Source organism: Dromiciops gliroides, chromosome 2, assembly GCF_019393635.1.
Source record: "Dromiciops gliroides isolate mDroGli1 chromosome 2, mDroGli1.pri, whole genome shotgun sequence".
Lineage (NCBI taxonomy): Eukaryota > Metazoa > Chordata > Mammalia > Microbiotheria > Microbiotheriidae > Dromiciops > Dromiciops gliroides.
In genome coordinates, this window is record NC_057862.1 from 97,246,091 (window position 1) to 97,259,858 (window position 13,768).

The 13,768-nt window shown below is 36.3% G+C and overlaps 1 protein-coding gene across 1 annotated transcript in view; it reads right to left on the reverse strand.

The window, feature by feature from the left end:
- Positions 1-13,768, reverse strand: part of TRUB1 (TruB pseudouridine synthase family member 1) — a 44,058-nt gene that overhangs the window by 21,496 nt on the left and 8,794 nt on the right. The window contains exon 3 of the mRNA XM_043990067.1: positions 5,984-6,039. Within this exon, the coding sequence (XP_043846002.1) occupies positions 5,984-6,039 (56 nt within the window). The remainder of the gene's footprint in view (positions 1-5,983; positions 6,040-13,768) is intronic.

Genomic DNA, 13,768 nt, shown 5'->3' on the forward strand with positions numbered 1-13,768 from the left:
TTCTGAGCAGAGGAATGAAATGGCCAGAACTCCATAGAAGGAACATTTCTTGTGGCAGCTTGTAAAGGCCCGGAGAGGGCAGAGACTAGAGTGAGAAGTGTGAAGTATTTGGAGATACAAAAACAATGGTAAACTAAGAGTACAAATAGATGTGAGATATATTACTGAAGCAAAAATCATCAGGGCATGGCAACTGTTGGAGAGAAGAGTCTGTTCCCACAGAATCACTAAGGCAGTAGGTCAAGAAGCATGCTAGCATGCAAAGAGACACATAAAAGCAGGGGCAAGCCCGCATGAGAATGGACACACAGCAGAAAAGGGCAAACATATCAGATAAACAATCACTGAGGTGCATCACTATAGAAAGCATGCCTCCTAATTTTTGCACTAGACTTCTTTGATCAAGTCTTCTGCTCTGGACTTTAAATTTGCCATTCCCAACAATGATGACTCTGGACCCAGTCTAATTTGTGGCTTATCATAAGGTTTTTGGACCCTGCCCTCTTCCTTGGAAGGGAACAGTTGAGTTCGTTTAAAAAAATATAGAGTTTAAGTTAACAGTGGTACCCTTAGAAATATGGACAGGAACTCAGGAGAGATCTGAATGGAACAGGGTGTGTGTATGTGGGTGTTAGATGTATATATAGAAAGAGATAGAGGCAGAGAAAGAGAGGAGTTATGAGGGTTAAGGTGATAACTGAAACTGAAGAATTGTATGATACCCCAAAGGGAGAGTAAGTAGAAAGAAGAGGGACAGGACAGTGCCTTTACCTAGAGATATAAAGAGGAAAAAAAAGAGTAAGAAATGGCCAGCTAGACAGAAGGAAAACCAGGAGGGAGTAATGTCTGAGTCAAGGGAAAAGAAGACATGAAGCAGGGAGTAGGCAAGTGTTAATAGCTACAGGAGGACTGAGAAAGGACCACTGGGTTTGGCAATTATGAGGTCCAAAGATGTGGAAAAGGTTTCTTTCTTTCTTTTTGGGGGTGGAGGGAGTTGGAGGAGGCAGCTAGGTGGCTCAGTGGATAGAGTGGACTAGAGTGCTGGGCCTGGAGTCAGGAAGACCTGAGTTCAAATCTAGCCTCAGGCACTTACTAACTGTGTGACTCTATTTGACTTAATCCACTGCAGAAGGAAAGAGCAAAACACTTCGCTTTCTTTGCCTAGAAAACCCCATTGACAGTATGGTGCATTAGGTCACGAAGAATCAGATACAATTGAATGACTAAACAACTAGGTCATTAATGAAAGGAATAGTGGACACAGAAGTCAGATTACAGGGAGTTGAGGGATAAGTATATGGCAAAGAAATGGAAGAAGCTCTCTTTCTAGAAGTTTAACAGTAATGGGAAATTAATCTTCAACAGTCTATAAGATTCGGTGTCTATAGGGCAAAATCCAAATTCTTAAGCATGTTATTCAAAGCTTTCCTCCATCCAGGCCCAATCTATTTCTTCAACCTAATCTCCCACTGCCTCTATATACAAACCTTCCACTACAGGCAAACTGGTCTCATCACTTCCTAAAAACACTGTACCTATTCCTTTTTTCTGTTTTATAAAAAATCTCAGTTGGTCCATCAGTTCTCCACACATCCACATCAAAGTCTCTTTTTTCTGCCACTCAGAACTATTTTTCTTCCTATCTTCAGAACTTCTTTCTTAAGGGTCTTTAATACTCATTTCTTATCTTTGCCAGAGCTAAATGGTTATGAAACTATTTTATACTAACATTCTCAGTTCCATTTATATCTTGTGATCTTTTAGACTACAAATGGGATGGGAAGGAAAAAGACCAGTCAATACTTTCACGCCCTCTCCTTCACTGGTTATCTTTCCCTTCAATAATTGGTAGCAATCTGTTCTTTCTTTCCTTTCGGGACATATTCTCTAGTTCAGAGGAATCTAATTAGTTGACAATAATAGTTTATAACAACGGCTAACCTTCATACAGTTATGTATCTTTGTGTCCATAATCTCATTAGCTAATTTATCTTCAGGTTGTTCTGCTACTCCTACAATGTCTGTTTCCTAAAGCTAATGGGGAAGGGAGAACAAAGGGCAGCAATTGTGTGTGTGTGGGGGGGGATGTTGTGGGGGTTTTTTTGGGGGGGCATGACATTTTATTTTATTCAGGTGGAGAATTCCCAATGGGGAGCAAACACTCCCTCCAAAGCATAGTGATAAATAGAGTAGTTTATAGTCTTAGAATTGCCTGAGGGAATTGAGAGATTATGGGCCAAGGTCACACAGCTAGTTCCCCCCAAAGGCAGCTCTTGAACTAAGGTTTCCTGACCCCCAAGGCTGATCTTCTATCCACCAAGTTTCCAGGCCACTAAACTCTTTAACATCCCCTTTTAGGACATGAAAAGTAACTCCTCATGAAGAAAAGGATGGAGGCTTTGCACCAGTGTTACATACTATACAATTCTTCTTTATGGCCCTGGACCTCAAGACTATTACAGCCCATCTTCTGGCCCCAAGAGTCATGAACTAAAGCTCTAAGAATCCTGTCACAGGTCAAGGTCCAAATCTAAGCTCATTGTAGGGTTACTGCTTATTTGGCACTAGCTACTGCCCTTTTTAACAATCACAAATGATTTAACAGCTACATTATGCAAATAAGGTCTAGGGTAAAAAAAAAAATTACTTCTCCAAAATTCAACTTCATTAACCGGTCATTTGTTACTTTTATCTACAATGTTTTTAAAAATGTATTTACCAAACAAACAGTATAAACAAAATTGCCTGGAAATTCATTTGCCTAGTACAGTGCTATGAACAAGCCAACTTAATAAAATTTTGTTGAATTCCAGAAGAATGATTACCTTACTTCCAAATGGTCCATGCCCATTTATTGGGGCAAGACTAGAGATAACCCCATTAGCAAATTTTCACTAATCATTGCTTTGTCTTTATAGAGAATTGAAAGTAATGATCTCTCTACAAACAAATTAAGGAGCTCTCACTGTAGAGGACTACAGTCTCTCTCTAGTAGAAAGTAAACTCCTTGAGGGCACATGGTAGATGCTTAATAAATGCTTGTTGAAGTGAGTATGGCTCCATCACTTTTTTTTTAGGGCAATGAGGGTTAAGTGACTTGCCCAGGGTCACATAGGTAGTAATAAGTGTCAAGTGTCTAAGGCTGGATTTGAACTCAGGTCCTCCTGAATCCAGGGCTGGTGTTTTATCCACTATGCCACCCAGCTGCCCCAACTCCATTTCTTTTTTTTTAATTATAAAAGTATTTTATTATTTTCCAGTTACATGTAGATAGTTTTCAACATTTGTTTTTATAAGATTTCTAATTTCAAATTTTTCTCCCTCCCTCTTCTCCCCAAGACAGCAGGTAATCGGATATAGGTTATATATGTACAATAACATTAAACAACTCCATTACCTTTTTTTTCTTTGGGGGGTGAGGCAATTGGGGTTAAGTGACTGGCCCAGGGTCACACAGCTAGTAAGTGTTAAGTGTCTGAGGCCGGATTTGAACTCAGGTCCTCCTGAATCCAGGGCCGGTGCTCTATCTACTCCACCACCTAGCTGCCCCAACTCCATTACTTTTTTAAAATTTCATCTATATCTAAGAAATCCAAACTAAGAGAAATACCAATATAGATGACTTTTCTTTTTCCCTACTTGGTCCTAATTCATATTACATATAATTCTGGCAAAACTTAGAGGCTCTGATAAGATGCTAGAACTTCATTTTGGACTTATTTTTAATTCTTTCAAGTCAATATTAGAGTAGGTCAAGATATAAGTGTACTTATTTTGGGAATTCTGTATTTATGGAATTATTCTCTTCAAGTAAACTCAGCAGGTATATATTATGCGCATATAACCACACCAAGGGAAATCAATCACTTTCTGCTGACCAAAAAAAAAATAATAATAACTAAGCGATGTCCACGTAATTTAAAAAAAAAGGAAGCTTTAAAAAAAAATTCTTTGGACAGAGGAGTATGTAAAAGGTTAAACTTGACTGATTTTTAATTTAGCAAAAACAATAGCAAATGTTTTGTAAGCACCTACTTGGTTGAGTGAGACACAAAGCTAAAAATAAGCCAATTTTTACCTTCTTGGAGCTTATGGTGTCCTGATACAATAAAATAACAATAGTTCAAATCTGTGTATTGCTTTAAAGTTTACATGGTTATAGTAGACATTATATGATAAGTGCATAGAGAACTGAAAAACAAATGTTACACAAGATCTGAAGTGAGGAGGAAGCAATGTGTTTCAAGGGTCCTTACTGACCAGAAGGATGAGGATAAGTTCCCTGGAAGAGATGCATTTAAGGTAAGCTTTAAAGGATAGAGAGAAATTCAACAGGCTAAAATGGAAAAGGAGAATGAACAAAGGAGGAAGTAAGGCATGAAAATGCTGCAGGGCATATAGATACAGTTTGGCTGAAGCAGCAGACTGAAAGAAGGGAAGAAAAGCAAATTATGGAAAGTATGAACTGTCAAAGAACATAAAATTTTATTAATATGACTAATTTTAAAAAAAAAATACATTAACTGAATATTATAGCTAATTAGGGAAGAGGGGGGCATAGAAGAAAAGGAAAGAGACAAATATACACATAACTCCAAGAAAAGAAAGCGCTATATACACAAAAGTAGAGAAAAAGAGAATAAACTAGTAGATTCTGAGTTAAGTGTAGTAATGGCTTGTTATTCATTTAGGTTGGCTTCAAAGTATTATCACTTTTTATATTTATTTTTTGAAAATGCTAATCACTTGATCAGCATCAGCACTATTAACATTCCTATAGTTCCTTAATCTCTAAACTTTCAGAAACTATTCACACTCCAGTACTAGGAAATGATTATAATAGTCTCAGCCCCAAACACCCCCCTATCCAATCCCCAGCAAAGTACTCAAGATGAAAGCCAAGTGTTCCCAGATACTACTCTATTAGTCTATCATACTTAATTTGTAAGTTATAAGTATCATTCTATAAAATTAGACAGTTGGACTAGGGCAGACAAGGTTCCTGACTTTTTTGTCTAACTCTTTAGCAGTCTGATGAACCCCTTTCTCAGAATAATGTTTTTAAATGTATAAAATAAAATGCACAGGATTAAAAAAGAAACCAATTATACTAAAATAGTTATTTTTTTAAAGTTGAGACTCCAGGTTAATCATACCTGAACTAAAGTATTTAAATACCTTTCCATTTATAAAATACAAAACAATATATCTATAAAAGAAATGAAATTTTATTATTTAACCAAGTTCTAACAAAAGTTCAACTACTGTTGATGAAATATATCTTTAATATATTCAAAGATAAAAGTAAAAAATGTTTCACAAACTCCAATGAAAGTTTAATTATCAGAAGTAAAGCTCTATTTTATGACAGCATTTTGAAATAGTAACTATTTTCAAACAGTACAGACTTCTTTAACTACTTGCAGCTGTACTTTTCTATATATGCTATTCAGAGCTTTAATGAGGACCAGTGCCTTACCATCTGCCCTCCCACACCACAGGCTCAATACACAGTATTCTAAGGACTCTTATCCTTACCACCTGACTTGCAACAGCACCCTAAGAACCATAGGACTCTTTCACATGCCTTGCAGCAAACCCTAAAATGTTGTCTCCTACCATTAGAATAAGAACTTTTTTTCTTTTTTGGTGGATAAGAACTTCTTAAGAGCAAGGTTTGCAGGCAGGGGTAGGAGAAAATTGGGAAATAAAATTTTTTTAAAAAAACAATATTAAAAAATGTTTACATGGAATTGGAAAAAAAAATAAAATACCTGAGGGAAAAAGAGAAAGATTTTCCTCACTTTTCTATTTGTATCCTTCAATATGATGCTTTACATAGTAATTAAAAATGCCTTTTCAAGTATGCAATCATTTATTCTGTATCCAGAATGTCCAAGAGTCTTCACATATTTTTAATCAAAAGTTACCAACACAGATCATTAAAGGATAGTTAAAAGCTAATAAAATTCATCATTCTTACCTTGGAACCTGATAACATACTGGTCAACATTTTTGTTCCTTTTCCAATTCCAACCACTGCAAGTCAAAGAAACAATATGATGACATTCTCTCATGGCAAGTGGACTTTAAAATCTACACATTCGTTACTGTCTTTTGTCATGCACTATACTAAGCTAAAAGGAGCACTATTTCAGCACAATTTTGGTACAGCTTCTATTATACTAATCAGTTAAACTTGTTATCTAAAAAAAAGGGAAAGGAAGGAACTATTTTCAGAAAATATGTGCAATGTTTTTCATCTTTATGTATGTCAAAATGGTGGAGGCTTAAATTTAGACAATTATATTTTACATAAATAAAAATTTTGATAAAAATCTTCTAAGACTTATTAGAATTTCTTATTAAATATCAGTGCAGAATACACAGAGCAATTAACATCCTGGGGTCTGGTTTGATGATGTCTTTTACAGAGTTCATTATTAAGCATGCAAAACCATCATCATGGTTAATGGACCATTTAAAAATTGTTAGGGCCCAGAAGTACATCATCATCATCAAGAAAAAAGACAACATTCTGAGGAATCAACTTTGCAGAGAAAAAAATAGAAGCTATATGCTAAATCAGTGGTCCTCAAATGTTTTTGTCTCAAAACCCCTTTTACATTATAAAATGTGATTTATATGTATCAACATTTACCTTATTAGAAATTAAAACTGATAAATATTTTTAATGTTTTTAATTCATTTAAAAATAATAAACCCATTACATATTAATATAAAAATGGTTTCATGAAAATAACTATTTTCAAAAAAAAATTTATGTGAGTACTGTTTTACAAATTTTTCCAAATCTCTTAAATGGTGGCTTAATAAAAGACAACTAGATTCTCGTATCTATTTCTGTATTCAATCTATTATAATATGTTATTTTGGTTGAGGTATGTATCTGAAGAAAAACTGGTCTCACATAGATACATAGTTGGAAAAGGAAGGAATATTTTAATAGACAAAAAAAAATCTTAGTATTATTATGAAGGGAGTTCTAACCTCTTTGGACACCCCACTGCAAACGGGTTTCAGGGACCCCAGGATTCATAGCTGACATTTTGAGAACCACTGCACTAAATAATAACAATAATAATGATAGGTAGTATTTATATAACATTTTAAAGTTTTCAAAGTCCTTTTTAAATAAATATTACCTCTTTTGATTCTTACAGTAACTCTGGGAGGTAAGCATTAATACTATCTGTATTTTTTGTTAATAATTGGACAAAACTATAATGTGTTGGGAATGGGTATGACTGTACCTAAGAAGGAAAAGGAATAGAAGGGGATATAGACAAGCAGTGTATAACAGATTTATGCGAAACACAAGGAGAATTAAGGGCCATGAGAGAAGTGTCTTGCAATTTTTTAAAATGTAAGATTCGACAAACTATATCTATAGTTTAAAAACAAAGATATCTAGGGGTTGCAATAGCAACTTGCTTGACAGAGAAGATAAATAAATGGAACTCACTCTGGCCCTCTCCTCTAATTCTGTCAACAATATCTATCACCATTTTTCTAGTCACCTAGATTTGAAACCTTAGAATAATCAATAATTCCTCCATTCTTCTTTCTCTCCTCTGTGAAACTTAGATTACTGAGTATTAAAGAATTTTAGTTAATCACTGAAACTACTATCTATGGATTATATTTGGATTTAATTGTGTACGACTCAGCAACAGTTTGTAAGAGTTCAGAGTTCCCAATTTTATGAACTACAACCTGGTCCCATCCTAAGGAGAGAAGGAAGATTAAGTGGAAGATTAGTCAACCTGGTCAGGAGATGGGTTTTTTTGTTTGGTTTTGGTTTTGGTTTTTTGTTTTTTTGCAGGGCAATGGGGGTTAAGTGACTTGCCCAGGGTCACACAGCTAGTAAGTGTTAAGTGTCTGAGGCCAGATTTGAACTCAAGTACTCCTGAATCCAGGGCTGGTGCTTTATCCACTGTGCCACCTAGCCGCCCCAAGATGTTTTGACTAGCACTGGGTCTCTCTTGGTGTTAAGTGGCATCTAGCATGAAAGCTATTCAACTCTGCTTTTCCCCCGCTTGCTTTAGGTTCTAGAGAAGTCAGCGTGAGTAAAATATAAGGCTACCCTCCGCTGTAAACCAATCACAGTCTTAGTTTAGTTTGCATCACTGAATCAACTGTATAAAAAACTGCTGTTAGACAAGTTTCTGGCTACTGAGGAACCAGTGACTCCTTTTTATTGGCAACTGCTAGCCTTGCTAATAAATTAATCATGCTTGGACCTTTGTGCCTTAGTTTCTCTTTATTGAAGATTTTTTTATTGTGACACCTCCCACAACCAGTAACCAAAATCCTTCCCTTTAATGAGGTCTCTGGCCTCAGCCCCTTTCCATTTCACATACCACCAATATTCTAGTATAGGTTCTCTTCATCTCAAAGCGAGAGTATTAGTCTCAAGTATCCCTGCCTGCAAGCTCTGCTTCCACTGCAGCCCAATTCTTCCTATATAACACTGCCATGTTAGTTTTCCTACAGCACCATTTTGCATGTGGTCCTTAAAGAAAGGCTATGATTTGAATAAGCAAAGAAACAAATGTTATAAAACACCAGGAAATAAAGTTCATGAGACACTGAAGAAACCAGTTTGTCCAATGTACTGGGAAACAGTGCTAGAAAAATACTTTAGGAACACACTACAGAAAATACTGAATACAAAATGTGGAGTTGGGATTTTATCATGCCATCAACAGAAAGCCATTGAAGGTTTCTGAACAAGTAAAATACAATGTTTAAGTGATGTTGTGAAAAAGTGTATAAGAGAGAGAATCCAAAACTGTTGCCAGTACACATTCTCTCCATCGAGGGAGATAATTTGGGGGGTAAAAGTGTTAGCCTCAACCTTATCCAACTTCAAATATAGCAACCACTTCTCTCTCCATACAATCAATTTAATGACACAGAATTTCCAAATACTGTCCTATATTCAAAAACTTTCAAGAAAACCATTTGTCATTACCATTTTTTTTCTATTCTAAAGTCATATATTTAAAAAATAAATTGATTAAGGGTAGCGCCAATTGAAGACTAGTGCAAGTAGAGTTACAGTATCTAATCGGTTATTTTGCAACCACTACTTTTGCCATGAAAAAAGGTATTAAATGGGAATGTATTTCATTTAAAATTTAAATTCAAGTTAATTTGTTTCTTTGAAAATTAAAATGTCTATGACTTGAGAAAACTTCATAATTAAATCTGGATTCAGAATCATCATCACAATCTCTTAGCTCAATTTTAATTACATCTTTGCTTTTAGCCCCGTGAGAAAGTCAGCAAAAGTAATCCATAAACGTTTTAAAGTGAAATTCCCATTGCTCCATACACATTCAACACTCCCTCCTATCAAAAAAGTAATTCAAATAACAGTCTGACTCTTTTTGCTTTATTGTAATACTCCCTCTAGAACTATAAAATATGGGCTTCAAAATCAATAGTTATCCTGATAGTGAATACCATCATGTTAGCATAATGTGTGATCTTCAATTGCAATAATAGGTATTAGGAAAATGTTTGATATATTAGTGTGCTAAATCACAACAAAAATCACTGTGATCTCATTTACGAATCGATTTTTTTTCCCTCTACCGAGAACACTCCTCACACTAGACAGTACAGGATAAAAAAAAAGATTAATAGTGGTATGTGGTCACCATTGACATTAGAAATAGCTCTTCCCTAAAACCACTTAAATTTCATCAAAGACAATCAATCAGCAAACATTAAGCACCTACAGTGCTATGCAAGTCAACTAAGGCAAAGTAAAAATTTAACACAATAAACCTTACAACTGTCTACAACTTAAAAAAAAAATTCAATACGCAATAGTTTGGCACTTAGTTCACAAGATCTTGATTTATATGCTTTAATTCTTCATCAGGAAACCTAACATCATATTGGATAGTAAGCTTTTTACAAAGTCCATTTTTCCTGATCAACCCTTGATTGGCCCATAAGTTTTCAATCAGGTTTAAATCAGGCAAGCTCCCAGGCCACTGAAGCATGTTCCTTTTACTGTCTTGGATAAATTCTTTAACCTTGTGTGACATGTTACATGATGCAACACCATTGCAGTCTCTTAGTCTAAGCACTCTTTTTTTTTTTTTTTAGTGAGGCAACTGGGGTTACGTGACTTCCCCAGGGTCACACAGCTAGTAAGTGTTAAGTGTCTGAGGCCGGATTTGAACTCAGGTACTCCTGACTCCAGGGCTGGTGCTCTATCCACTGCGCCACCTAGCTGCCCCAGTCTAAGCACTTATTAAGCACCCATTAGTCCCAAGAACTCTGTTAAGCACTGGGGATACAACAACAACAACAAAACAACAAAAAAGGTAAAAGTCCCTGCTCTCAAGGAACTCATAGTCCAATGGGGAAGAAAACATGCAAACTATGTACAAACAAGCTATACAAAGGATGAATTGGAGATAACCAATAAATAAACACACTAGCATTAAGAGGGAGTAGGAAAGATTTCTTGAAGCTAGGATTTTAGCTAGGACTTGAAAGAAGTTAGAGAAACCAAAAGATAGAGATGAGGAGGGAAAGAATTCCAGACAGAGAATTAGCCTGCAAAAATGCCCTGAGTTGGGTAATGGAGTGTTTTATAGAAGGAACAGCAAGGAGGCTAGTGTCACTGGATCATAGAACACTAGGGGTTAAGGTGTAAGAAGACTGGAAAGGCAGAAGATCAGGTTATGAAGGGCTTTAAACATCAGATAGATGATTTTATATTTCATTCTGAAGGTTACTAGGAGCCACTTAAGGGAGATGGGTTGAGGTGGAGGTTGATATGGTCACATTTGCTCTTGAGTTAAGATTAATTTGACAGATGAGGGTGGAATGGAGTGGAAAGAGACTTGAGGCAGAGAGGCCAACTCAAAGGCTATTGAAATAGTCCAGGTGTAATGAGGGAAATCCTGTAATTTTGAAACAATTCTTCTCTGATTATCAATGTATTTACCAGAGTTAATTCTCTCCTTGGGTAAAAGACTCTCGAGGTCCCCATTTTTGGGGGGTGGGGGTGAGGGCAGGAGTGGATGTTTGAGTCTGATGTAGCTATCCATATCTTACAAGTTTACCTAGATTTCTCCTGACAATGGTTATAACAGTCTTGAACAAAAAAGTGAATGTCATCAATAAAAAAATCACCTTTTTCCAATCTTCAGTACTGCAGCCTTTGAATTATCTTGCCCATTAAAAACTTTTTTTTAAATCATAGCAATAGTTAGCAGCTTTTTTTACTGGTCTTCTCATTGTTCTTCCAGTTTCAGGAACTCCATCCTGCAAAAGAGAGGAATGAGTAGCAACCCTCCCCACTGCAAGGTCTCCCTGAAAGTCTGCTTGTTTTCTGAGGAAACTGAGACATAAGAAAGATTCTATGAAATACCCAAGGTCACAAAATTTGAACTCAGATCTTTTTGACTCCAAGTCCCACAATCTCTTCACCATGCCAACATAGATACCAATCAACTGTGGAATGGCTAAACAAATTATGGTAAATAAACAAAATGGAAAATAACTGCAGTAACAAATGATGGGCATGATGCATACCAAGAAGCAAGGCAAGACTTAGACGAACTGCAATGTAAAGTAAGCAGAGGCAGGAAAACAATGTACAAAATGACTGCAACAATGTAAAGAAAAGACCAATAACAGCCACAAAACAACTGGAAATGAATGTTGCAAAATTATAAGGAACAAGCTTAGCTACAAAGAAGAAATATTAGAATATTGCCTCCCCTTGGACAGAGGTCAGAATCCATAGGTGTAAAATATTGCATATATAATGCCAGACATTTTCAAAATGGTAGTCAGTTTTACAGAATTTTTTTCTTTTCTTCCACTTTTTTTTTTTTAAGTCTTTGGTGCTGGGTATGGTAGTACATACCATACCTTTAATCCCAAATTCTGGGAAGGCTGAGGATGGTGGATCCCTTAAGCTTAGAAATTCTTTGTTTCAGTGTCCGAGACTGTACAAGTACCTCTACCCAAAGAGGGAGAAAGGACAGGGCCAATAGGCCACAGAAGAAGATTCAAATCAGTTCAGGTCAAAAATGGAGCATGTCAAACCTCCTGTCGTGGGATCAGGCTCAGGAATGGCCACTGCACTTCCAGCCGGGAGGGAAAAAATTATAACCATAAAATAAAATTTAAAAATAAAGTCTTTGGGGCAGCTGGATGGCGCAGTGGATAGAGCACCGGCCCTGGAGTCAGGAGTAGCTGAGTTCAAATCTGGCCTCAGACACTTAACACTTACTAGCTGTGTGACCCTGGGCAAGTCACTTAACCCCAATTGCCTCACTAAAAAAAAAAAATTAATTAAAAAAATAAAGTCTTAAAAGTCATAAGAAATGGCACTCTAGGAGGCAGCTAGGTGGCTCAGTGGATAAAGCACTGGTCCTGGATTCAGGAGGACCTGAGTTCAAATCCAGCCTCAGACACTCGACACTAGCTGTTTGACCCTGGGCAAGTCACTTAACCCTCATTGCCCTGCAAAAAAAAAAAAAAAGAAATGGCACGCTAGGAGGAAAAGGGGGAGTGATGTTGGGAGAATCTAGGAAATGTAAAAACAAAGGATACCAATTAAAAAAAATTTTTTTAAGAAAAAGAATTAGGCATGCCCAGTATGAAACATTTTGATATAGCCAAAAAAGTCAATGCCAATTTAAAGCTACAAATGCATAATATCTCGAGAGAGATTAAAGTCATACTGTGCTAAACCTGAGACTAGTCACTAGGCTATAAAAGTCTGGGTTCAAGGTTCTATCGAACTGAAAGGCTTCAAGTAAGCTTCTAGAAATAGACTATGCTGTCTAACTAAATACAGAAGTTTATCTCTAATAGGTTGGCCACCAAGTGATAAATTATTTGGCACTATGCATCTAGGGATGCAAAGAAAGGTAAAAACAGTCTCTGCTCTTTAAAGGTGTACATTATATATGTGTTTTATATTTATAAGCTCCATATATTACATACGGTTTTGCGTACTAACATAAATAACTAGGTACATACCAAATACACACAAAGTAGTTGGTAATATGCAACAGGAAGGAGTTTAAGAGAAAGATTAGAAGTATATACAAAGATCTGGGAGTCATCTGCATAGAAATGAATCATTTAACGCATGGAAATCGATAAAAATACCAACAGAGAGAGAAAGAAAAAAGGGCCCAGAATGGAGCTTTAGGGGCATCCATACTTTATGGGCAAAAGAAGGATAATGGTCCAAGTAAGGAGATGGAGAAGTGATCAACCAGGTAGGAGGAAAACCCAGGAAGAGCAGTGTCACGAGTCAGATGAGAAAGTACACAGAATAAGGGAGAAGTTGGCAATGCCAAAATGCAAGGGAAAGTCAGAAGGATGAGGAATGAGAAGCAGAATCTCAGCAAGCAAGTTTTTTGACAACTCTAAAGGAATACATGACCTAGATATAAAAGGTCACATCATAAACAAATTAGAAGAGCATGGAAGAAATTAGCTTTTGGATTTATAGGTAGGGGAAGAGTTTATAACCAAAGGACAAAGAGAATCACAGATTACAGGACAATTCTGATAACATAAAATTTAAAGTCTTACACAAATAAATTCAGTGCAGATAAGATCAGAAAAGAAACTTGTTAAATGGGGAGGGGGGGGGGAATCTTTCCAGAAAGTTTCTCTGATAAAAGTCTTACTTCCAAGATATTCAAGGAACTGACTCAAAATGTATAAGAGCCATTCCTCAATTGATAAA